We start from the raw sequence: 23,181 nt of genomic DNA, 5'->3' as shown, positions 1-23,181 counted from the left end.
AACAGAATAGGAGAAAAAATGCAAATCATCTATCTGCTATATATAAAACTGTACCCAAAATATATAAAAAAAACTCCCACAACTCAACAACAACAAAAACCAAACAACCCAATTCCAAAAACGGACAAAGGACTTGAACAGACATTTCTCTAAGGAGAAGCAGGTTCTAATCCCAGACCTCCCACGCTGTGTACAATAGGCGAGGCCCTGTCCACCTCTGGAACTTGCTCTCCCCATCTGTAAAAAGAGGGTCCCGGGCTTGAGTATCTCTCAAGGTTTTCCTGGGAAGTGCCTCTGTCCCCTAGAGACCTGGGGGCACAGGGGGACCCCGTCTGGGAGACAGGCCTTTAAAAGTCTGTGTTTCCCTTTAAAATAAATTAGGGTTTTTGTATTAGACTCTCTGATTCTTTAATAAGAATACCTTCCCCCCCCAAAAAAAAATTAAAAAAAAATAGCCCCCCCCAATAATCCAGTAAAATGAATGTTCTAGAAGAAGCAGTTTGCTTAGCTTGGGGCTCTATTTAACTGTCCCCTGCCCCCAATGCCCTACTGTGAGAGAAGCACCAGACTCAATGGTCTAAGGTCCCCAAAAGGGTCAGTTTTCTTTTAAAATATGTTTATATATTTTAAAGCAGAGAAGCAGTAATACATGCGCACAGTAAAAATAACAAAAAGAAATTCTCCAAGTTCAAATGTGTATACCGTAAAAGTAAGTTTCTCTCAATCCCATCTCGGCCTTCCCAGAAGCAAAACTCTATACATGTTCTCACATTTTTAAAAAACATGGATGTTAACTAAACTTGTGGTAATCATTTCACAAAATACGTTAGTCAAGTCACGTAGTACGCCTTAAACTCACATAGTACCATATGTGAATTATATCAATAAAACTGGGGGGAAAATAAAATAAAAGATATATCTATACCCACTGTCCCACACCTTTTTCATGACAGATTTCACCCTATAGAAGTACATTCCGTTCTGCTTTATAGTCCCACGGTTTTCCTTTATGTGAGTGCATAATTTATTTCATCAGCCCCTACTGGTGGACATTTAGGTTGTGTCTAGCATTTGCAACATGGCAATGAATATCTGTAGACGTGTGCAAGCATGCCTGTGGAATAATTCCTGGCAGTGGGAGTTCAGGATTAAAAGAATGTGCATTTTATATTCTGATAGGGACAGGCCTGCCTACCAGCCTCCAGTCTGGAGCTGAGAAACCCTTCCCAATGTCACCACCTGCCGCCTACGCTGGGAAATGCAGCCTGCCTGCAACCAGCCCAGGGCCGTGACCAGAACGATGGAGAATTCCCCTCTGCTTCCACCCAGACTCCCTTGGAGCATCAGCGTGGAGGAAAGGGCGTCGGAGAAACCACTCCTTCCTGGAGAAGCAATTGGCGCTGGGATGTGTCAGGTGCTCCATGCACAGCATTTTGCAATCAGACAGACCAAGTTTCCATTTTGCTGGCTCTGCCACCTACCAGCTGTGTGTCTATGACAAAGGACCTCTGTGAGCCTCTATTTCCTTACCCATAAAATGGGAATAATGATTCCAAACTTCCAACATCGATGGCAGGAGTCAATAAGATAAGGGTTTGCCTCTAAAAAGACGCTGAGAGACTTGAACAGGTAACTCACAGAGAGGAAAAGCAAATGGCTGGTGAAACACAAAAATATGTTTCATTTCAGTTGACAGAGAAATGCCTATAAAGTCAGATGCCTTTCCTTACCCATCAGATTAGCAAGGATTTAAAGGCTGACAACTGCATGTTGACAAAGTCGTGGGAAAATCTAAATTAAAACAAGCTACCTGTCTGCCCATCAGATTGGCAAACAAGTGGAAAGACTGATAACATCTGGTGGGCTCCTTCCCTTTGGGTAGGTACAGAAATTGCTCCATCTTTTGGAAATGATGTGGTAGTAACTAATAAACACTTTAATAGATATGCCCTTTGACCTGGAAAACCCACTTCCAGGAAACTGTCATAGAGAAATAAAATCACCAGATGGTAGAAGAGATACCAGTACAATGAAATACTATAAAAACCACACACACCCACACACACAAGGAAATAATTACAACAACCCTTTGAAGGGGCATGGCTGCCAAAATACTGATATGGAAGGGCTGGAAAAGGGTCTGTATTTTTTATTTTTATGTTAATTTTATATCCTTCTACTTTGCTGGATTCTTTTTTTTTTTTTTTCTTCAGTTAATTTTATCATGGATTTTCTGAGGTTTTCCAGATATAGTGTCAGATCATCTGCAAATAGGGATAGTTTTAATTCTTATATTGGTAATTGACTTCTCTTATCTAATTGCATCGGCTAATTGCATTGTTTGTATTGACAAGGGGAAATGTATCTATATTGTTAGATTAAAAAAAATGAATTGCAAATAATAGACATAACCCCTTTTTGTAAATACACACACTCTACACATGTACATCTGTCTCTATTTGCAAAATAGAACATTCCTACAAAATACTGTGAAGGGATATAAATCATGTTAACACTGATTTCCATAGGAAGCTGGGCTTGAAAGAGTGAATATTATTAATTTTTACTGTCTATACCTATGAATTATTACCCACAGAATATGTTTCTTTCTTAATTTAAACAAGCTAATGTGTTATAAAGTTTGGTTTCTAGCAATATGTTAATAAAAGAAATGATGAGCTTTTGCGAGTGCTGAGACAATGCTTAATTAACCTGGTATCTAGTCCATAAAAAGTGCTAAAAAAAAAAAGGTGTTTTTTCTTATTACCTCAGCCAATCCTGACAGCCACCTCCTGGGAAGGTCCTATTCCCCATTTTACAGGTGTGGTCCTTCTTGAGCTTGGACGCCCCCCTGGGTCCCTCAGTCTGCCCAGGCCCACCAGGGCTCCCACAGCGCTTACCCACGGACAGGGAGCCACGCGCCAATTTGGGGAGCAGCAGGTCGAGCTGGCGGAAGGCGTGGAAGAGGTCCGCTGAGTGGGCACGGTCCTGGGCCTGGCTCTGAGGGGTCCGTGGCAGTGCCTCGACTCCGTACAGAGTCAGGTAGCCGGCCCTGGGGGCACAAACAGCAGATCATGGGTCCTCCTTAGTCACCCCCAGCCAGGCCCTCCCACGGGCCAAACCCCACCATGGCAGCCTACAAGCTTTCCTACAAGCCTTTCTTCATCCACACACCCCATGAGCACCTACTTTTCCTACTGTGCCCGACTGTTCTGGGCCCAGGAGCCACTGTGAACAAAACAGACAAAACCCTCAAGCCCTCACAGAGCGGACACCCTAGTGCAGGAGACAGACAACAGACAAGAGAAATGAGTGACAAGTAGTATGTCAGTTGGTGTTCAGAGGTAGGGGGGAGGGGGAGGGGAAGGGGCTCACCATTAAACTGAAACCTGAAGGATGGGGACCAGCCAGCCAGGGAAGCGCAGAGGGAACAGTGGGTGCCAACATCCCGAGGCAGGAAGGGGAAGGGAGTGTCGGGGAGCAGCAAGGAGGCCCGTGAGGCGCAGCGCAGGGAGGGAGGGGTCAGTGGGCTGAGATGGAGCCACGGGCCAGGACAGGGAGTCAGGGCAGGCTCCCTGGTTGAGGCAGGCTCTGAGCTGAGGCCTGCAGGATGAGCAGCGGGGTGAAGAGGGGTAAGGGGTTCTGGCAAAGGGCACAGGCTGGGCAAAGGCCTGAAGCTGAGGGAGCAACTCAGCTCCGTCACAGCTGCCAGATGTTGCTGGTCCAGGCGCTGGAGCTGGAGCTGGAGTGAGGAGAAAGGGGCGGAAGTGCTCTGGGAGCTGGCTGGTCACATAGGGTGGGACAGGGCAGGGATGGGGGCTGCCACCAAGAGAAGGCTGGGCTTGTCCCAAGGGGTCAAGCAGGAGAGGGACAGAGTCTGTGGGGTATGGAGAAAGGATGAGCCACAAGAGCGAGTGTGCGCTCTGGTGCATGTGTACACGTGTACACACACACACACACACACACACACACACACACACACGGGAATGGACAGCTCCCAGAGGAACCGGTTTTTTACCACCAGCCACTCTGAATGCTCCAGGAGCCCAGCCCCAGCCCTGGGCTCACTGGCCTCAGTCCTGGGAGGAAAATCACAGGTCTTTACTTTTTCCATGTGGTGAAAGGGGCAGGCTGGGGCCTCTGTAGAGGGACACCACTGAAGCCCCACTGCTCCCCCTTGAGCTCCTCCTGGCCCCTGGATCTCCCAGGAGAGGGATTTTCCTGAGGAGAGGGTGGATGCAGGAAGGAGGGAGGCTGGGGGCTGAGGGAGGCCTGTTTAGTCCCAACTCTGTCCCTTATCCACACACTGCAGGCACATAGTAGGCCCTCAATAAATGTTTGATGAATGGATGGACAGGGGGATGGATGGATGGATGGATGGATGGATGGATGGATGGGAGGGTGGGTAAATGGTGAATTAGAACTTAACGCTGAGAATGCTGCTCTTGGGAGAATATTAGAGGGTCTTCAAGCTACTATCCCCCTTTCCCCTGCATCCTTCCCCCTCCCCCTCCTCCGGCCTCAGCCTCCATGCCGGCAGACACAGAGGGCCCATGACTGACCCATCCCACAGGACTAAGAGGAACAGTCCTTCCTTCAGAACAGCTGAAATGAGCTCCTCCAGAATTTAACCCGCTGGCCTACTTGTGCCTCCGCATCAGCCCAGAAGGAATTCTCCCCGCTCCTCCCCTAAACATGTGAGGCCCTGGGCCCCTTCTCCAGACAAATGCCCTGTTTCCTACCGCAGGAGCTGCCAAGGGCAGCCCACACACTGGATTCAGTCTGCAGATGTGTTTTGTTTGATTAACAGAGTTTTCCTTAAAACAAACTGAACGTATGTTTAAACATCTGGGGAGAGTCACACAAAATCTGGTTTCCCCCTTATCTCATCCTGAAAAAGGGCAGAATCTGGTCCCCGAGCCCACAGTCCAGCCTGACAGCCTTTGGCAGGAGTCGAGTCATGGCCCCCCCTTTTAGACAGGAGTGAGCTGGCAGGGTCAGGCGGTTCTCACCAGGCCCTGTGGTCCCAGTGACAATGCAGTTAAACACCTGTCACCATTTGTCATCCCACTTACACTGGTTTTTTCTTAAAGCAGACCACCTTTTCCCTGTACATATATTTCTACCAAAATAAGCAATAAAAAACAAACAAACAAACACAAGGTTTCACAATGTGGAAGTGAGGGCCCTTCCTGAGGCACCTCCACATCAAAATAACACAGTACCTGCTGAAGACCAACAATCGCATTGTGAAAATACACATAACCTATAGGTGGCGCTAGGAGCTGTAGAGAAAAAGCTGGAATGGGGTTAGGTAAGGAGAGAGGAGGGCCATCCTACTAAAGGGGAGGTCAGAAAAGGCCTCTCTGATGGAGCGGACACTTGAGATGAGACTTGGATGAACTGAGGTGAGAGTCATGCAGACATGTAGGGAACAAAAACTGCAAAGGCCTCGATGGTAGAGTATGCCTGGCCTGTTCAAGGGGCAGCAAGGAGGCCGGTGAGATGACATAGGAGAGAGCAATGGGGATACCAGTAGGGGATGAGAGCAGAAAAGATCAGGGATGACCATGCAAGATCCTCTAGGCCAGCGTAAAAACTTAGATGTGACTCTGAGTGAGGCAGGGCCCTGCAGGGGAAGGTTTAAGTGATGGCATCTCCTGGTTTGTGGCCATGTGAGCCTGCACCTCCATATCAGTGACAGTCATCCAACTCAGCCACCCCTTTCTCCCTCAGGGGCTCCAGATGGCGATGAGAAGGCCCTGGGCTGCCAGGCAAGGAGGCAGGAGCTCCCGTCCAGGCCTCAGGTCCTAAAAACACAGGGGTATACTTATATCTGACCCCGTGCTATGCCTGCTAAACCACGGGCCCAAACACGCCCAGCTGCCACCATCACCGCCACCTCCCCCAGTGCCACAGCTTCTCCTCTGAATCTTTGCCCACACAGGGACATGGTGGCAGGAGCCAGGAGACCTGGGAGCTGCCTTGCTATGAACTTGCTGGGTGGTTTTAGCTGCCCCTTTCTGGCCCTCAGTTTGCTCCACAATGACAGGGTGGCCCAAACCAGCATCCCCCAGACCAATCACAGCCCTCAATGGTATCTAAACCACTCCAGGGGAAAATGAGGAAAAGCTGGACCTCTTACACATTCAGGGTCACGCTTGAGAGGCTCTGCAGCCAGCGCTGCCATGACCCCAACTATGGGATGACTCTGGGTAAATGACTTCAGCTCTCCAGGCCTCAGTTTTCTTATCTGTTAAATGGGGTTTGTAAAGTACCAGCCTCATAGAGCTGCTGTGAGGACTAAATGCATTAAGACAGATTGAGCCTACACGTACACACACACGTGTCATAAATGTGCCGTGTGCCCATATGTGTCAGCGAATGCCTGTCCTTTATACTGAAACTCTGTCCTCCTAATTTTTTAGAGCAAAAATATCCCTTCTTTTATGGAATACTGGTCAGTTAATAGCACCACCAAAAATCAATGAACTGTCCTTACTATAGCTCTTTCCCTCACTGTCTCTGCCCACACTCCTCCATCGCTGCCACCGCCCCACTCAAATCCTTCAGCAGGTCCCATCAACTCCATCTCCCAAATGCTCACCATGTCCCTGTCACCTCCCTGGTCCAGGCCACCATGATCTCTCACCTGGGCAACTACAGCAGGTAATTGCCCTCCCAACAGGTCCTCCTGCTTCTGTCTCATTGCCACACACCTGACCTGTGGCCTAGTCTCCATCCAGCAGCCAAAGAGGGCTTTTAAAACAGTCCAACCATGTTGAGCCTCTGCTTAAACCCCCAATGTCACTCATCTTACTTATGAGTGACATAATACATCTTAACCAATATGACCCTCGTTTTTGGCCTATGTCTCCTTTACTATTTGCAGGCTAAGCCAGGTAACTACCTGGGGTCCCAGGTGCAAAATGTCATCTTGCAATCTTTGCCCTGAGTGTTCCAAATGGCTCCCCACCCACAAAGTCCTCATGGTTCCCACTTGTTAATGGCTGACCCAGGTCAAGAGTGATGGGCTCCACTCAGGAGAGTGGGGACTGCCCAGGCTCACCTGAGCAAGAAGCTGTAAGAGAAATCGAGGAGACCCATCTCATGCCAGCCACTGCCCTCTTCTGCGGTGTCGCCCAGCAGGACAGTGCGGAGGTTGATATACATGGCTTCTGTGAGCGACTGCAGGTCTCTGTGGAGGAGGGTCCTGGGCAGGAAACAAAGAAATGAGACTACAGCTTCCTAAGGGTAATATCCACACACAGGTGCCTCCCTCCCCCAACCTCAGGGCCCCAGGGCTCCATTTCCTTGTTGGCAATGGGGGCCTTTGGAAGAACAGCTTAAACAAGATGGTATTATTACTATCATCATCAACAATGACGACCAATACTATTTATTGTGCTAAGTACAATGATCTCATTTCATCTTTTGGCAACTCTAGGGATAATAATTACTATTATAATACCCATTTAACAGACAGAGAAACTCAGGGACATAGAGGGAAGTGATCTGCCCAAGGTCACCCAACCAGTAAGTGATACAGCTGGGACTGAAACCTTGACTTGCCCAACTCGAGTCTGAACTCTTACCATGATAGTCAATCCTTCCTTGAGGTACACAAACTTGGATAAGGACCCCTTTAGACTGAGTAACCCCCTCAGTTTTTGGATAACTCAAAAGTGGAAAACTTCCAGAGTGGTTCCACAAACTTCCAGGTAATAAAAGCTTTCAGATGTTCAAGTTGGAACATTGTTGGAATAATAATGGACATGACCCATGTGAGACAATATGTGTAAAGAACTTAAGACAGCACCTGGCACACTGTAAGTGACCAATAAATGGGAGCTTGTGATTGCCCTTGACCTTGACCTTGCTCCCCCGACCCCACTCCAGGCACTAACTAGTCCTTGACAGAGAAAGTAGCCTTCAACAGATGTGGCAGACATGCCCTGAAGACATCATGCCAACTTGTGAGAAATTCCCAGAAACTCTTGGGGGCAGACACTGGAGGTAGAAAGGTAGGACACAGTGAACTGTGGACTCTTGTTGCTAATGAGCTCTCGTGATACCTCTGGAATGGCGGAACCCAGGACACTCAGGCTCAGAAATACTCCTAGCAGCTGTCCCACAAAGCTGAGGTCAGACTGGGCATTGCCTCTCATCAATGTCCACCTCATAATGCTGGCCCTTCCTCAGCTTTAGCAGTCCTGCAAAACCCAACCCTCTAGACACTTCATCTAACTCCAGGAGGTTACTCTTCTTCCTGGAGACAGATCACTAAAAACTACCACCAGACTGCGTGCCTCTTTAGGGGTGGATGCAGAGTCTTGTTTCCTCAGTATCTTGGGTGGAGGAGAATGGGCTGTGGAGCCTGCAGACCTGGGTTCAAATCCCAGCTCTGTCACTTACTAGCGGTAGACCTTGGGCAAGGTCTTCACTTCTCTGAGCCTCAGTTTCCTCATCTGTAAAATGAGAATAAAAATACCCACCTCTTGAAGCTATTGTATAAATAGGGAAGTGTGTCTATCAAACACCTGGCATGTGGTAGGTGCCCTCAGATGGTGGTTGGCATCATTCTGCACCTCCTGCATCTAGGATGGTGATGTGCTCAGCAGGTCCTTAGATGTTTGCTGAGTACAGAGTAAATGTGCTCATGTTTTCTTACTGATATAAATATTCCATATGTTTCAGGACCTGTGCCACTTCCTAGCTGTGTGACCTAGGGCAAGTCACTTCTCTGAGCCCGTGTCCTCATCTCTGAATTGGGGCTATAAGTGACTTACCCGCCAGCATTGTTGTAAAGTCTAATGAGATCATGCATGATGCCTGGCACAGAATGGGGACTTAAAAATATTAACCACGCCATCCACCTCCCTTCATTTTACAGATGTGGAAACAGAGGCTCATAGAGGGAGAGTGACTTGTCCAAAGTCACAAGGCTAGGAACGGGTGGAGCTGGGATTGAATCTAGATCTGACTGACCCAAACCCCGGTCTCCGTCTACTGAAATCAGAGCTGCCTCCTAAGAACTAAAGAGTTCTTCTTCAGCCCAATTATTTTGGGTTGTTTTTTCTTTTGTTTTTGTTTTGTTTCCTCAAAACAAAATGTCTTTCCTGGACACCTGTTGTGGAGACAAGCGCAACTTGAACTGGCAGGTAGAAGCAGACGGCCCACCCGGCCCACCCTCAGGTAGTGTCTCCGGCCACTCACGGTTTCATCTTGGCCTTTTCATCGCTGGGGTTGTAGTGCGGAAGCTGCACATCAAAAATCCTCTCCATGAGGAAGACGGCATAGGCGTGGAAATCCAGGTTGGTGTGAGGCTCCCACACCACCGAGTCGTAGGAGTGTGGGTCCAGGAGGACAGTGACATACCTGCCCCCCACCAGCACCTGGGAAGTTGGCAGGCTAGAGTGAGGAGGACGGCCATGAACAGCAGCAGCTCTCAGAGGCCGGGGGCCTCCCCTGCGCTGAGCACTGGCCCTGTCAGGTCCTGAACGGACAATCATCTTTCACCGACCCCACCTGGCTACCCTGTGAGGTAGGGACCACCACTCACCAAGCTATAGCTAAAGGTGAGGCTTAGAGAGGACACGTAATGTGCCCACGCTCACACAGCTGAGAAGTGGCAGAGCTAGAACTGAAATTCTGCATTTTTTTGAACCAAAGGCTGTTCTCTTAACCACCTCACTCTTAAGCACTTGCCATGGTTATCTCGGTTATTATATCTCCAGTAGCCAGGAGGCAGTCTGCACACAGAAGGCAGAAGACGGATGTGTGCATCATAGGTGGATGGATGGATGGATGGATGGATGGATGGACGCTTGGAATGATGTTGGTGGGTAAATGCTAGTGGGTAGATTATAAATGGGTGGATGGATGGATGGATAGACAGATAGATGATAGATGATAGATAGATAGATAGATAGATAGATAGATAGATAGATAGATAAATGAGTGAAAGGGAGGGAGGGAGGGAGGGAGGGAGGGAGGGAGGGAGGGAGGGAGGGAGGGAGGGAGGGAGGGAGGGAGGGGGCTGTTGGGTAACAACTAGTGGATGTGCAAACAAGACCCATCTCTTTGGGAGGCGGAGCTCGGTATGTAACATGCTGCCCCGGAAGGGAAGGAAACAGCACTAGAGAGCTGTAATCCTGCAGACAACAAAGGTAAGGGCATTCTCCCTCCAATGTCTGTGCAGGGGTCACACAATTCTAACTGCCTTGGCCCTGTTTTCAAAGTATGGTCTGTGAGTCACATTAATCAAACTCCCTTATAAGGTACAGGCCAATATCCAAGAAAAATGCTATTGGATAGATTGTCAGATGGGGGGACAAACGGTAGGACAGGTCACTGAATGTATGTTGGCTGGAAAGATGGATGGATGGATAGGCAGCTATAGGCTGGTTGGAAATGAAATGTATGGATGAATGTTGGGTATATGGATGGCAGGATGCTAGGTGGATATCGGGTAAACAGACTGAAGGATGAATGTCAGATGAACAGAAGTTAAAAGGATACATGGGAGGTGGATGAATGGGTGGTGGTTGTTCGGGTGTTGAAGGGATGGAGAGATGCAGATATAAACACATGTGTATCAAATGGATCGGTAACAACACTGGGTGAACAGTGGCCGCGGATGGAAACACGGGGAGACAAGGGGAAGAATGGAAATTGGTGGAAACTGAATATACAAATAAGTTGGATGGATGTTAGGTACATGAGTGGGAGATTGCTGGATAAATGTGGGTAGACACAGAGGGACAGATGATGGACACATGGAGGACAGGCAAATGCTGGAGAGGTACAGAGAAAGATGATGGATGAGTGGACAGATGGAGGCTCAATGGAAATGGAATAGATGAATGTTAGGTGGCTATTAGGCTAGAAGGGTGCTGCTTAGATATTGGATAGCTACGCAAAAGGATAGGTGTTATACGGATGGATGGGTGGACACTGGACGGATGGAAGTTGTGCGAATGGATAGAAGTCAGTTAGACGGATGTAGAAGTATTGGATAGATATTGGATGACTGCATAGCTTGATGTGGGACAGATTCTAGACGGATAACGAAGGGAAAGATGTTAGACAATCATTGGGGTACCGTTGGAAAGACATGGATAGAAAGTTGGCGGAACCACTGGATGGATGTTGAATGAGTGGGTTAGTGCATGGAGGGATGCTGGGGGAATCAGTAAACATGAGGTATGACAGGCCCAGCTGCTCATCCCCTTCCCTCCCAAGAGGCACAAGAGGTACTTACAGTAAAGATATCACCATGCTTCTCCTTCATCCTGGTGAGGAAGCTGGCAGCATCTTTTCCAAACTCCAAGGCATAGCCCAACCAGGGGATATGGCCCAGGTCCAGGGGAGGTTCGCCAGGTCGCCTACAGAAACCACGGCGCTTATCACCATTTGGTAAGGCAGGAAAGTGGGTAAAGTGTGTAGGGCATGGGGTGTGATTTTAAATGCAGAGGGTAGGGCAGGCTCCCCTGAGAAGATGTTTGGCCAAAGACCTGAAGGTGGTGAGAGAGGGAGCCACATGGATATCTGGAAGAAGAGCCTCCAGGCAGAAAGAACAAGTGCAAAGGCCCTGAGGTTGGATCATGCCTGGTGTGTTCAAATAATAGTACAGAGGCCAGTGTGGCTGGATTGGAGGGAGCAAGGAAAAGCAGATGTTGAGGCCAGAGAGGTAACAAGGCCCAAACCATGCAGGGCCTTGTAGACAGCTATGAGGACTTTAGCTTTGTCTCAGTGAGGTGGGAGCCATGGGAGTTTGGAGAAGAGTAGGGACATGATTTGGCTTAGTTGCTTTACAGGATCCTTTTGGTTGCTGAGTAGAGAATGGACTGTAGGGGGCTGGGAGCAAAAGCTGGGGGACCAGTTTATGGAGATGGTCATCTTTCTAAGGGTGGGAGATCTTTCCAGAACCCAGTAGTATAAAGATACAGAGTTCTCTGTTTGAGCCAGCATGGACCAGGGTTTTGGTCATCTCACAGTCCCTGTCATGCCCCCAGAGAAAGGATGAGAATGGAGAGCACAGCTGGGTGGGAGAAGGCAGTAGAAGAATGGGCCTCATCGCTGACCCCCGACTGTCCCTCACCAGCTCAGAATCTGAGTTATCTCAGGTGGCCGGAGGACAGGCCCACGTTATGTGAGGATGCCCCCAGGGGCACATGCTAGCTCAGCCTGGGGGTGTGACAGTTGGATATGTAACAGTCAAGGTCAGAATCATCTGTAAGAGCCGAGCAACGCCTCTGAGAATTTAGTAACAGTTACAGCTGACTGTGATAGACAGAATTCTAGATGACCTATACCCTTGTATAATCCCCCCAATTGAGTGGAGGATAGATGGTACAGTTGACTTTAAGAATGAAGAATTCTCCTTAGTGGGCCTGACCTAATCAGGTAGACACAGGGCTTATGAGAGACAGGGCTCTTCCTGGCAAAACAGACTCAAAGCATGAGAGACACCTGACATCAGGGAGTCTCTCTTGCTGGCTTTGAAGATGGAAAGGGCCACATGCCAAGGAATACAGGTGGCCTCTAGGAGCTATGAGTGGACCCTGTTTGACAGTAAGCAAGGAAATGGGGACCTCAGTCCCACAACCACAAGGAACTGAATTCAGCCAGATTCTTTCCTGGAGGTTCCTGACAGAAGGCAGGTTCCTCACCTACACCTTGATTTCAGCCTTGTACGACTCTGAGCAGAAAACCCAGGTACAACGTGCTTGACTTATGACCTAGCAGACTGTGAGCTAATAAATGGTGCTGTTTTAAGCTGCTGTGTGATACTTTGTTGTGCAGCGAAAGATAAAAACTAATCCACTCAAATGTGCATTGCATTCTAACTGGGCCCTTGTCATCCCCCCCACCCTCTGAGGGAGGGACTGTTAGCTAAGGAGAGGTATATCATAATCACAAAATTAGCCTCACAACATTGTAGAGCTGGTGCTCACAGTGGTCCCTTTGGAGGCCCCTAAACCCAGGCTAGGACCCATGTTTTAGTCTCAGAATTATCAGAACCACAGGGATGCAGAAGGCTCCCTGTCTGCTGAATGAGTGTGTGAGTCATCCCACCTCTCCTTCTCACTGTGGAGTCATTCATTCCTTCACCAAATATTAACTATGAAGCAGGCACCATTCTGGGTGCTGTGACACAGCAGTGAGCAGGGCAGACAAGGTCACTGGGTGAACATACTAATGAGAGGGAGACAAAAAACAAACACGCAAAATCGTTTCCAAGAGTGAGAAGTGTGATAAAGAAAATAAAGAAGATGCCGCTCAGCAATGAAAAGAAAAAAATTCCAATTTAAAAATGCTCGAGGGACTTGGACAGTTCTCCAAAGAAGAGACGCATGCAAATGACCAGTAAACACATGAAAAGACCTTCAACATCATTAGTCACTGGGGAAATGTAAGTCAAAACCACATGTGGTACCACTTCACACCCGCTAAGATGAGCCTCATTAAAAAAAAAAAAAAGGCAGGAGAATGTGCTGGCAAGGACGCGGCGAAACTGAAATATGCATGTATTTCCGGTGGGAATGCAAAACGGTGCAGCTGCTTGGGAAACCAGTCTGGCAGTCCCTAGAAAGGTTCAACAGAGTTACTATATGACCCCAGCAATATATCCCCCCCAAAATTGAAAACGTACGTTCGTACGTTCATACATAAACTTGTGCACTACTGTTCATAGTAGCATCATTCATAAAGGCAAAAAGTGGAGCCAACCCAAATGTCCACTGACTGATGAATGGATAAACAAAATGTGGTCTACGCATGCCTGGGAACATCATTCAGCCATTAAAAAGGAATGAAGCTCTAAATCATGCTATAATGTGGAAGAAGCTCCAGACTGCTGTGCTAAGAGAAAGAAGCCAGACACAAAAGGCCACATGCTGTGTGATTCTATTTCTATGGAATGTCCAGAAAAGGCAAATCAATAGAGATAGAAAGTAGATTTGTCGTTGCCAAGGGTTGAGGGGAGGGGGAATGGAGAGTGACTTCTAACGGGGGGAGCACTTCTTCTTGGAGTGATGAAAATACTCAGGACTGAGATAGTGGTGACAGTTGCACAGCACTATGAATACACTAAAAACCACTGAATTGTATATTTTAAAAGGGTGAATTTTATATTATGTGTATTTTATCTCACAAATATCCACAAATATAACCTCACTTATATGTGGAATCTAATGAACACAATAAGCTGATGAAAAAAAGAAAAGAAAAAGAAAAGAAAAGAAAAGAAAAGAAAAGAAAAGAAAAGAAAAGAAAAGAAAAGAAAAGAAAAGAAAAGAAAAGAAAAGAAAAGAAAAGAAAAGAAGGGTGTTATGAGCTAGTGAGGGGCTAGTTTAGAGAACATGGCCAGGGAGGGCTTCTCCAAGGAGGGACCACGTGAGCTAAGACCCAAGGGTGAGAAGGAAGTACAATGGAAGAGAGGAGAGAGAAACATTACAGGCAGAGGGAACAGCAAGTGCAAAGGTCCTGGGGTGGGAAAGCGCTTGGTGAGGTTTTTACGACAGCAGAAGCCAGTGGCTGGAGCAGAGAATGTGGAGGTGAGAGGTAGGAGATGATACTGGAGATGACCTGTGGACCTTGAGGACCTGAAAACCAAGGAGAGTCTGGCTTGTGCGCCAAGTGCGATGGGGATCCTCTGGAGGGTTTTAGTGGGAGTTGAGAAGTGATGTGGTTATGCTTTTAAAAGGTTGCAACAGAGAGAGGCAGCAGGGAGATATGTTAGGAGACTACTGTGATCATCCAGGAGAGCAATAATGGTGGAAGCGTAGGCCACGGTCGCCAGTGAGCCAGTCCCAGCATTCAACTCCCCCACTTCCAGGAGTCCAGGGGACCACCAACTTCTCTTCATCTTTCTTCCCCCTCCCTCCCCCCCTCCTGCCCTGCCCCCTCAAAGTAACCCAAAGGGTAGCACAGGTGGTGAATAGGGAGAATGGTCAGATTTGAGAGCCAGAGTTTGGGAAATATGGGAGCAGAACCAGAGATGAGGTCTGAGAGCACCGGGAAGTGCCTCCCCCAGCCACCTCCTCCTCTCTCCCCAGCCCCCACTCTGCCTCTGAGCCCATCATTGAGGGGGCACCAGAGAGGTACTGGGGCCTTCCCTTTCCCCTCATCATTTTGTGAGCCCCTGGGTCAAGGCCACTTCTCCAGAAGGTTCCATTTAAAGGTAAGGTGGGACGCTGGCAGAGCCCCGGGGTTGGAGTAACCTGGTACCCAGTGCGTACCAGCCCAGAGAGACAGGGCACAGGAGCAGCGCTTCTGCACAAGCAGCAGGAGGGCATGGTGGTTATGAGCCTGACTTTAGCACCACACTTCCTGGCTTCAGATCCCAGCCATGCTCTTGCTGGCTGTGTGACTTTGTTTCTCCATGCCTCGGTTTCTTATCGGTAAAAGGGGAGTGACAATACTACTGACCACATCAGGCTGTGATGCAGATGAAGGCAGTTATGGAAAGAACAGTGAGTGCCTGGTACCTCGTGACCGGGGAGCAGCTGGGTGGGCCTGAGAAGCAGGACCAATGAGACTCCCGGGTGCCATTTATTGAATAACAGCGTCAGGTGCTAAGCATTTCCCAAAGCTCCCCTTGCTTGGTAATAGTGGCTAATGAGCCCTGGCTGTGTCCCACTCGAGGAAGGAATGATTACCATCAAGCCCATTTGACAGCAAATGAAACTGAGGCAGAGGGGCTGAGTCACTGCGGGGCATCTGAGTTTCTAGGCAGGTCTGGCTGTAGAGGTGCTACCCTGGCCCCGAGTCACCCCAAGTGGACATTTGCATCCCCAATTTGCAGATGAGGAAACTAAGTCACAGAGGGGTTTCAGTGACCTGCCCAAATGCAGGGCCTGAAATCTTCCCCTAAAACCTCTGTAGGGATGCGGTGGGGCCGGGGCTTCCTTTCCTGCCCTTTATCCCCTCAATCCAGCTCCCCAGCAAGCCAGGTGTTATTTCTGGCAGCTTTCATCTTTCCCCAGAAAAGCCCCAAGGAGGTGCGGACAAAGGCAGGAAGCTGGACGCCCAGGCATCCGACCCCTGGTGTTACCGCGGGCTGCTCCAGCCCAGGCCCTCAATCTAACTCACATTCCAGTGTGACTCAGCCTGGCCAGGAGGGGGGAAGGAGGCTCTATTTTGGGGTCTGCGGTCGCTAGCCTCTCCCTCTGACACTCTCACTGTTTTTGGGGGGGGGGGAGCAGGGATGCAGGGCTCCTGCCCACACAGCTGATTGTTGCCTTCCTTTCTGGTTCAGACACCAAGGCACCTTTTCTCACTCTCCCCTGTAATTTTAATTCCCATCGTGTGGAGTCCTCCCAAAACTACCCATTCCTCACTCACAGACCCTACTGCCAGCCCCACCACCTGTCCTGTCCCTCTACTCGACCTTTTGCAAATCAGGGGAGAGGGTCAAGGATGGATCTCACCCACCTTTGTGTCTCTTTAAAGTATCCCACCTTCACTGGATGGAAGTTCCACAAGGACAGGCACTAGTTGCTCACCAACATTGCCTGGCCCACAGTTAGGTGCCTAATAAATGTGTCAGATGAATGAATCGTGTACACAGTTGGTGCTCAATGAGCAGTTGCTAAGAGTGTTAAGGGAGCTAGCACAGGTTAAGCACCTGACAGATAATCCGGGTTCTGGCTTGCCCAGAGCAGAGGCTGCACTATTTGCTGTGCAATGTTGGTGGGTTGCCCGACCTCTCTGTCCCGTAGTTTCAACTCAACCCAGGGCCTTAGGCTCTGGGAGAGGACTTAATGGAAGAACAGAAGGAGGCTGGTTGCTGCCCAGCTGGGCTGAAACAACCTGAGCTACTTTTTAAACTGCTCAACCCATTCTTTCTCCAGGGCTCACCTGGAGGCTGTCTGCCATTAACCAAGGGCCTCCCTAACCCTCTTTCACTCCCCCCTCATTGCCTCCCACTGTATAGGAAAAGCACGTGGCCATCTTGCTCTCGTTTTTGTTTTCCTATTTTTGTAATAGACACATTCGGAGAATTATTTCTCGACATAAGAAAAAACAGTAGAGCAAGCAAGTATAGTGAAAAATAGAACAGCTGCATGTTGGAGGGACAATAGAGAGTGGTGGGGACTGCGACAAGGCTTAGAGAGGGCTCTACTACTGACCCCAGGCAAGGGTTGCTAGATCTTCCAATTTTTTTCCACAAGAAGCTGGAAATCTGGAGTTTTGTGTGTGAAATCCCCCAATTTTCTCCCCTTATGCTGTGTGGTACACAATAGACCTACCTGGCGCTGAATCTAGCCATGGGCCACCATTTGGTAACCTCTGGTTAGTACATGTTGGAAGGAGACAGATTTACTTGTTCCTAGAAACTCCATATAATGCAAGGGCCCAGATCAGCCCTTGAACCACCAGGAACCCTCACCCTATGCGACTTTTGGTCTCTGGCCCCCCAGAAAGCGGGCTTCCCACCCAGAAGACCTCTCCCAAGGCTCCCCGAAACAGTCACACAAGCCCAAAAAGGAAGAGGTGCACTCAGCCAGGCGAAGTGGCTGGGGCATGAGAGACCAGCTACATGAGCCAGCTCAGAGTACAGGCGGAGAAACCAGGGCCAGGAAAGCAAGGTTTCTGATACATGCGAGATCATAGCCTCAGTGGGCATAGCAGTCAGATTCCCAACTCCCACCTCACCACCGCTCCCAGGAGAAAACACGGTTATCAAACTGGGCTTAAAAATTCTTGCCATAATTGCAGAAACTTGAATTTGGAACTAGATGACATTAAGAATTATTTTTTATATTCTCAAGATAAAAGAATTGTGATTTTCATTGGTTTTTTTTTACATGCATGCTGAGATATTTAGTGGTAAGACATTATGACACCTATAATTTTTTTAAAATCTTGACAATTGTCAAATCAAAGTGATAGGTACATGGGGTTCTTATACTATTCTTTCTATTTTTCATAAACAAACTTTTTTAATTTCAAAAAGAACAAAGGCACGAGTAAAGACAGCGTTGCTGACTGACTGAAGTAGCGCTCTTTTCTTTTTACTGGGAAAAGCATAAATTTTGGAACCGGCCAGATGTGGAGCGTAATTTCTATGTGGCCTTAAGGAGGTCACTTAGCCTTCCTGAGCCTGGGCTGGAAGACAGGGTTCTGAGCATGACCTCAAGGGTCAGTGAGGAGAATGGAATACGCCAAAGCAAGTGCAGGGCTTGCTTGTTTTGACTCAAACTTTAGGTCACTGTCTACACAGCGTCAGCCTCACCCGCCCCTTTTTCCAGCACTTGCCTATTTGTCCTTTCCTAAGAATCTTCTGGTGGTAGTTGTGTCTCTTACTCTCTTAACATCAAGTGGCTCTAAGACTTTTGAGCATTCAGATCACAAATATAATATATGCAAAAAGTGAGAATTCATTTTTCCTGGGAATTAAAATTTCATGCAGCCCAGATTTTTATTCCAGGGAAACCTTGGGCAAGTTGCTTGGCCTCTCTGAGCCCATTTCCTCCTCTGCAAAACGGGGGTAACAAGAGTGCCGATTGTTGAGTCGAGAGGAGGAAATGAGATTGGGGGCTTCGATTAGGGTTCCCATGGGGTCTCCTCAGGGTCCATGCAACTGTCTCCCAGCTGTTAGTGACCCCCATACCCATACTTCTCCCCAGTACTCACTTGTTGACCCTCCTAAGCTACCCATAGATACAAAACAGGAACTCACCCTTAAAGATAAATTAGCTCTCTGTGTCTACCAAGAGTTAGCTAAAATAATGTTTAATCGGCATTCCTGCTAACCCAGCAATTCCACTCTCACCTACTATTATCATCATCATCTCCACTTTAAAGATTGGGAAACTGAGGCAGAAAGTGATTACTCAGCTTGTTCTTATTTCTAGAGGCTGGGAATGTCCATGCACTGAGCAGCCAGGTACCCTGCCTCCTGGACTCCATGTATTAGATGGCCGCCCCCATCAGCCCAGCAAAAAGCAGGCCCACAGGAACACCACAGCACACTGTCTGAATCAGCGAAAGCACTGGAAACAACCTAAAAGTCCATCAATGGGGACAGGAGTAAACAGACGTAAGGAAGCTCGCCACTATTCATGGTAAAAATCGAGAGAATGAATTAGATCTGCATGTAGTAGCACAGAGGGATGCCACAACAGAAATCTGGAGCAAAAAAAGCCAACATAAAGTCTGAAACACCTCTACACAGTCTCCAAAAAGCCTGACAACTTATGAAAAACAACTCATTTCATCACAGGGAAGCTTATTTGTTGTACTTCTCTTCCCCCCCCCCCCCCCAGGCAAATGATTGAATACATGGTTTTTAATTTCACCTGAAAAGCTGCCTGGCTGTATAAGAAAAATATCATGAACTTACTGATTGAAATTCAACTAACATATTGTCTAAAAATAAAAAGTTTCCCGAAAATTTCAGACACTGATTTAAACACACACACAGGCACACACACAGGCACACAAGCACCTCCCCTGCCCTGTATTATTTACAGGCTCATGTCCGTGTGTGTAAGAGTAATTGTAAAAACAGAAGAAGTGGAGACTGAAGAGAGATGACACACTGGGTTGGATCCTAGAATAGAAAGAAGACATTAATGGAAAAACTGATGAAATTCAAATAAAGCCTGCAGTTCGGTTAGTCGGAACAGACCAGAGTTGCATTTTGGTTTTGACAAATGTATATTATAATGAAAAGAGCAGAAACTGGGTGAGGGGCATTTGGGAACCCTTTGTACTGCCTTTGCGACTTTTCTGTAACGATAACACTGGTCTAAAATGAAAAGCGTACTCTAGAAAAACATCTGGAAGGTTGCCCCCAAACGGATCAGCAGGGGAGGTCCAGCATTGTGGGAAGGGTGGTTAAAGGGCTTGTCCCCAACGGGGTAGTTGTTTTAGATCAAAGGTATTCAGCTATTCCTTATGCAATTCAAATTAACTTTTAAAACGTTTTAGAGAAAGAAAGAGACCTACTGCCCTCTCCCTGATTTGAAGTGTATGAGTCTTACTTTTTCTCCTAAACTGCAGATTCTCAGCGGAGCAGGAAACTTTGGGACTAGGAAGCTGAGACATGTCACCTTGGTTCTACCTGCCCAGGCGGTGGGACCATCAGGGGAGGGAAGCCCCCTTCCCCACCTCAGTCTGTCCCCTGGCAGGAGGAAATACCGAGCCCCTGGTCCCGTCCAGGTCGGCGCATCCTGCGGCAGGTGGCTTCAGGGAGGGGGCGTCCCGCAGGGCCCCGGCCTCCCGCCTCCCGCCCCCCGCCCGCGTAATTGAGCTGCTGGGGCTGCCCCGCAGGACTGCAGAGAGCAGGGCAGGGGGTGGACAACGAGCACTTGGGGGATGCAGGTAGCCGCTGAAGGACAGAGGACGGCTTCCTCCAGGGGGTCACGCGGAGCCCGTCCGCGCCGTTCCTCACCCAGAGACCCCGGCTCCCCTGGACCCCCGCGGGCCGCCGCCGGCGCGCTCCGGGCCTGGCCGCGCGGGCCGAGCGTGTGCCGTGGGTGTCAGCCCCCTGGGACCTGGGACCTGGGACCTGGTCCCGGTCCCCACACTTTCCTGCGCCGTCCCGCCCCACTTCTTCACGGGGGCGGATAGTCCAGGCCCCTCCCGGGGGTAAGTGAGCGCGGGAGCCCCTGCGCGGGGCGTCTGGACTCCCACCTCCGAGGGGCTCGCCCGGGGGCTGTGGGTGACAGTGGGCACCGGGCGCGGGGCTCCGGCCCGGACTTGCCGCCGGCTCCGCGACCCCCGCTGCAGCCCAGGCCCCGGGTCCTGAGAGCGCTTTGTGGGGCCGGGGGACGCGCCCTGGCGGGGGGCACTCACCGCGCGCGCCGGCGGGTCAGCAGCAGCAGCAGCAGCAGCGCGGCCAGGAGGCCGAGGAGCACGGCCCACGACATGGCCCCGCCGGCGACAGAGCCCGAGGCGACCGAGCCTGCAGCGGCCGAGCGCGGGAGACTGCGGGCGGGCGCGGGGTCCGCCTGCCCACCCAGGGCCCGCTCCGCCCCGCCTCCGCCCCCCGCGCCCGCGCCGCCCCCCAGCCCCGGGCCCCGCGCGCTTAGGGGCGGGGAGCGGGCCGGCCGATCCCTCCCAGGTCCCGAGGGGTCGCTGGGGGCGCTCTCGGAGACCCCTCCTCTCAGCTCGGGCCGAGACAGAGCCCCACCCCCTGGGCTAGGAAAGTGGGGGGAGTGGAAAAGGGGGGTGGGGGAAGGGGAGGTGTGGATTGGAGAGGCAGGAGGGGGTGTGGTGGGACGGGACGGGTGGTGGAAGGGGAGGGGAAATTCTGTGAGGGGGGAAAGCGGGGTAGGGGGAAGGGGAGGGGAGAGTGGGAACATGAGCATAGGGGAGTCTGAGGATGGGAGGGTGACTGGTGGGAGGGGCCGGCAGGGGCCTTTCCATCCATTCCACATAAACACCCTCCACCACCCAGCCCCCTCCTCGTCTCATCCCCACCCAGAGGAGGGTTAGAGGCCTCGAGTTTCCTGTGCTGTGAGTGGGGTTGGGCTGGACTCTACCCCCCCCCCCATGGTATGTTTACCTGAGTAACTACAGGGAGGGGGTTACAAGAGTTACTCCGAACTGCTCCCTGAGTCCCCAGTCCTCAGCTGCTGTAAGGGACAGAACAGGGAACGAAAAGCACCCAGACCTGTACCTGGAGCAGAGCAGGGGCTCAGGATAATGTGGCCATTGTTAGGATTACCTAGTGGTTAAGGTGCCAGCGGCTCTGCAGAGACCACCCCTGGGTGCTGGTGAAAACCTGGGCTCCCCGCTGGAAGGCCTGGGCCTCACTCCAGGTTTGCTGGTTGCTCACCACTCCCTACACCCTCATTTTCACCCTGAAGCCTTGCCCGGGTAACTTATCCTCTCTGAGGCCAGTTACTTATCTGGGACCAGACAAGTAACTGGGTGTGTGTGTGTGTGTGTGTGTGTGTGTGTGTGTGTGTGGAATTGAGGAGAGCAGTAACAGGGAGTTGCAAACACTGAGTGCTTGGCACAGGTAAGTTCTGTGAGACTTGCTCAGAGCGTGGAGCTGAGACCCAGAAGGTCTGATTCTAATCTTGTGTTTACTACTCACTGCTGGGTGAATTTAGGCAGGTTTCATCTTCCCGACAGCCCTCTGAGGAGCTGTTACTCCTAGCCTTCTGATTTCAGCCCTCATCTCCCCACAGCCCATTCTCCCCAGCGTAGTCAGGAAGCCCTGGATGGCTAGCAAGGGGTGAAACTGGGAAAACAATAACCTTGTCCCAGGGTAATCTGTCTTCTCCTAGCATATCGCTGGTCCTGTGGTTTAGACCCCCTGAGCGCTTCCTCCCTAAAGATAACATCCAGGCCTCAGTTGTATTTCAGCTCCAGGCCCAGAAAAGCAGCTAAACCAGACAAGTAGCTATGTGGCTGACTCAGGACCAGCTACATAGACTAATGACCCCCTGCCCTGGCACTGACCAATCAGTGGAGACCACGCACCCCTAGAAAGCGGATGGGTATTCTATTGAGACACTCCCCTGAGGCCTCCCCTAAGATTCCCACTGGCAAGAAAAGGATCCAGCAAGCACTCCCCAACCAGGGGAGTACGCCAGCACCATCTCCATCCCTCCAAGGGGATCCCACGAAACTTGCAACCAGGGGAGCAATGGGCAGCAGCGGCTGGACCCAGGCTGACCCCCTGAACCTGTCTCCAAGGCCCCTTCTCTCTCTGACTTCACAGGGAACCACAGCAGCCCAGCCAGGTTCTCCTGTTGCTGCTTCTATATCCGTCCCTGTTTCACTGTCTCAAGTATATTTTTGCTTCGTCATAGAACCAATACCCTTTAGCTCAGTGCTATGTAGCCCTTCCCTTTGGATATCCCATCCCCTTTCAATAAACTTAATTTTTTATTCACCTATCTGAGATGGCTATTTAGCCTGCCGGTGCACCACCAACCTTAACTTTTCACCTCATTCCTCTGTCTCCGTTTGACTGTCACCTCCTCAGAGAAGCCCTTCATGACCACCTGGTCTAAAGCAGCCATACCATCGCTCTCTGTTGCTTTAACCTGTTTTTGTTTATGTTTTCTTGCCAGTACTTAAAATATCCTGTTATCATATTAAAGATTCATTCTTTTGCCTGTTCCATGTTGGCTGTCAAGGCAGCTGGATGACTCTCACGTGGCCTCAGTGGATTAGGGACATCAAAAGGGAAAAGGAGTTTCCGGAGCC

The 23,181-nt window shown here is 49.9% G+C and overlaps 1 protein-coding gene across 1 annotated transcript in view; it reads right to left on the bottom strand.

Annotated features, from left to right (window-relative positions):
* PTGIS (prostaglandin I2 synthase) overlaps positions 1 to 21,073 on the bottom strand; it is a 36,918-nt gene extending 15,845 nt beyond the window's left edge. The window contains exons 1-5 of the mRNA XM_081149546.1: positions 20,812 to 21,073; positions 11,264 to 11,387; positions 9,217 to 9,395; positions 7,070 to 7,213; positions 2,901 to 3,052 (exon numbers count right to left, since the gene is read on the bottom strand). Coding sequence (XP_081005672.1) covers positions 2,901 to 3,052; positions 7,070 to 7,213; positions 9,217 to 9,395; positions 11,264 to 11,387; positions 20,812 to 20,885 — 673 coding nt within the window. The 5' untranslated portion in view covers positions 20,886 to 21,073. The remainder of the gene's footprint in view (positions 1 to 2,900; positions 3,053 to 7,069; positions 7,214 to 9,216; positions 9,396 to 11,263; positions 11,388 to 20,811) is intronic.
* Positions 21,074 to 23,181: the final 2,108 nt, after the last annotated feature.

The sequence above is a fragment of the Miniopterus schreibersii genome (assembly GCF_964146895.1).
Source record: "Miniopterus schreibersii genome assembly, chromosome: 10".
Taxonomy (NCBI): domain Eukaryota; kingdom Metazoa; phylum Chordata; class Mammalia; order Chiroptera; family Miniopteridae; genus Miniopterus; species Miniopterus schreibersii.
Note: the sequence above shows the minus strand (reverse complement) of the source record. Positions and strands in the feature narration are given on the sequence as shown.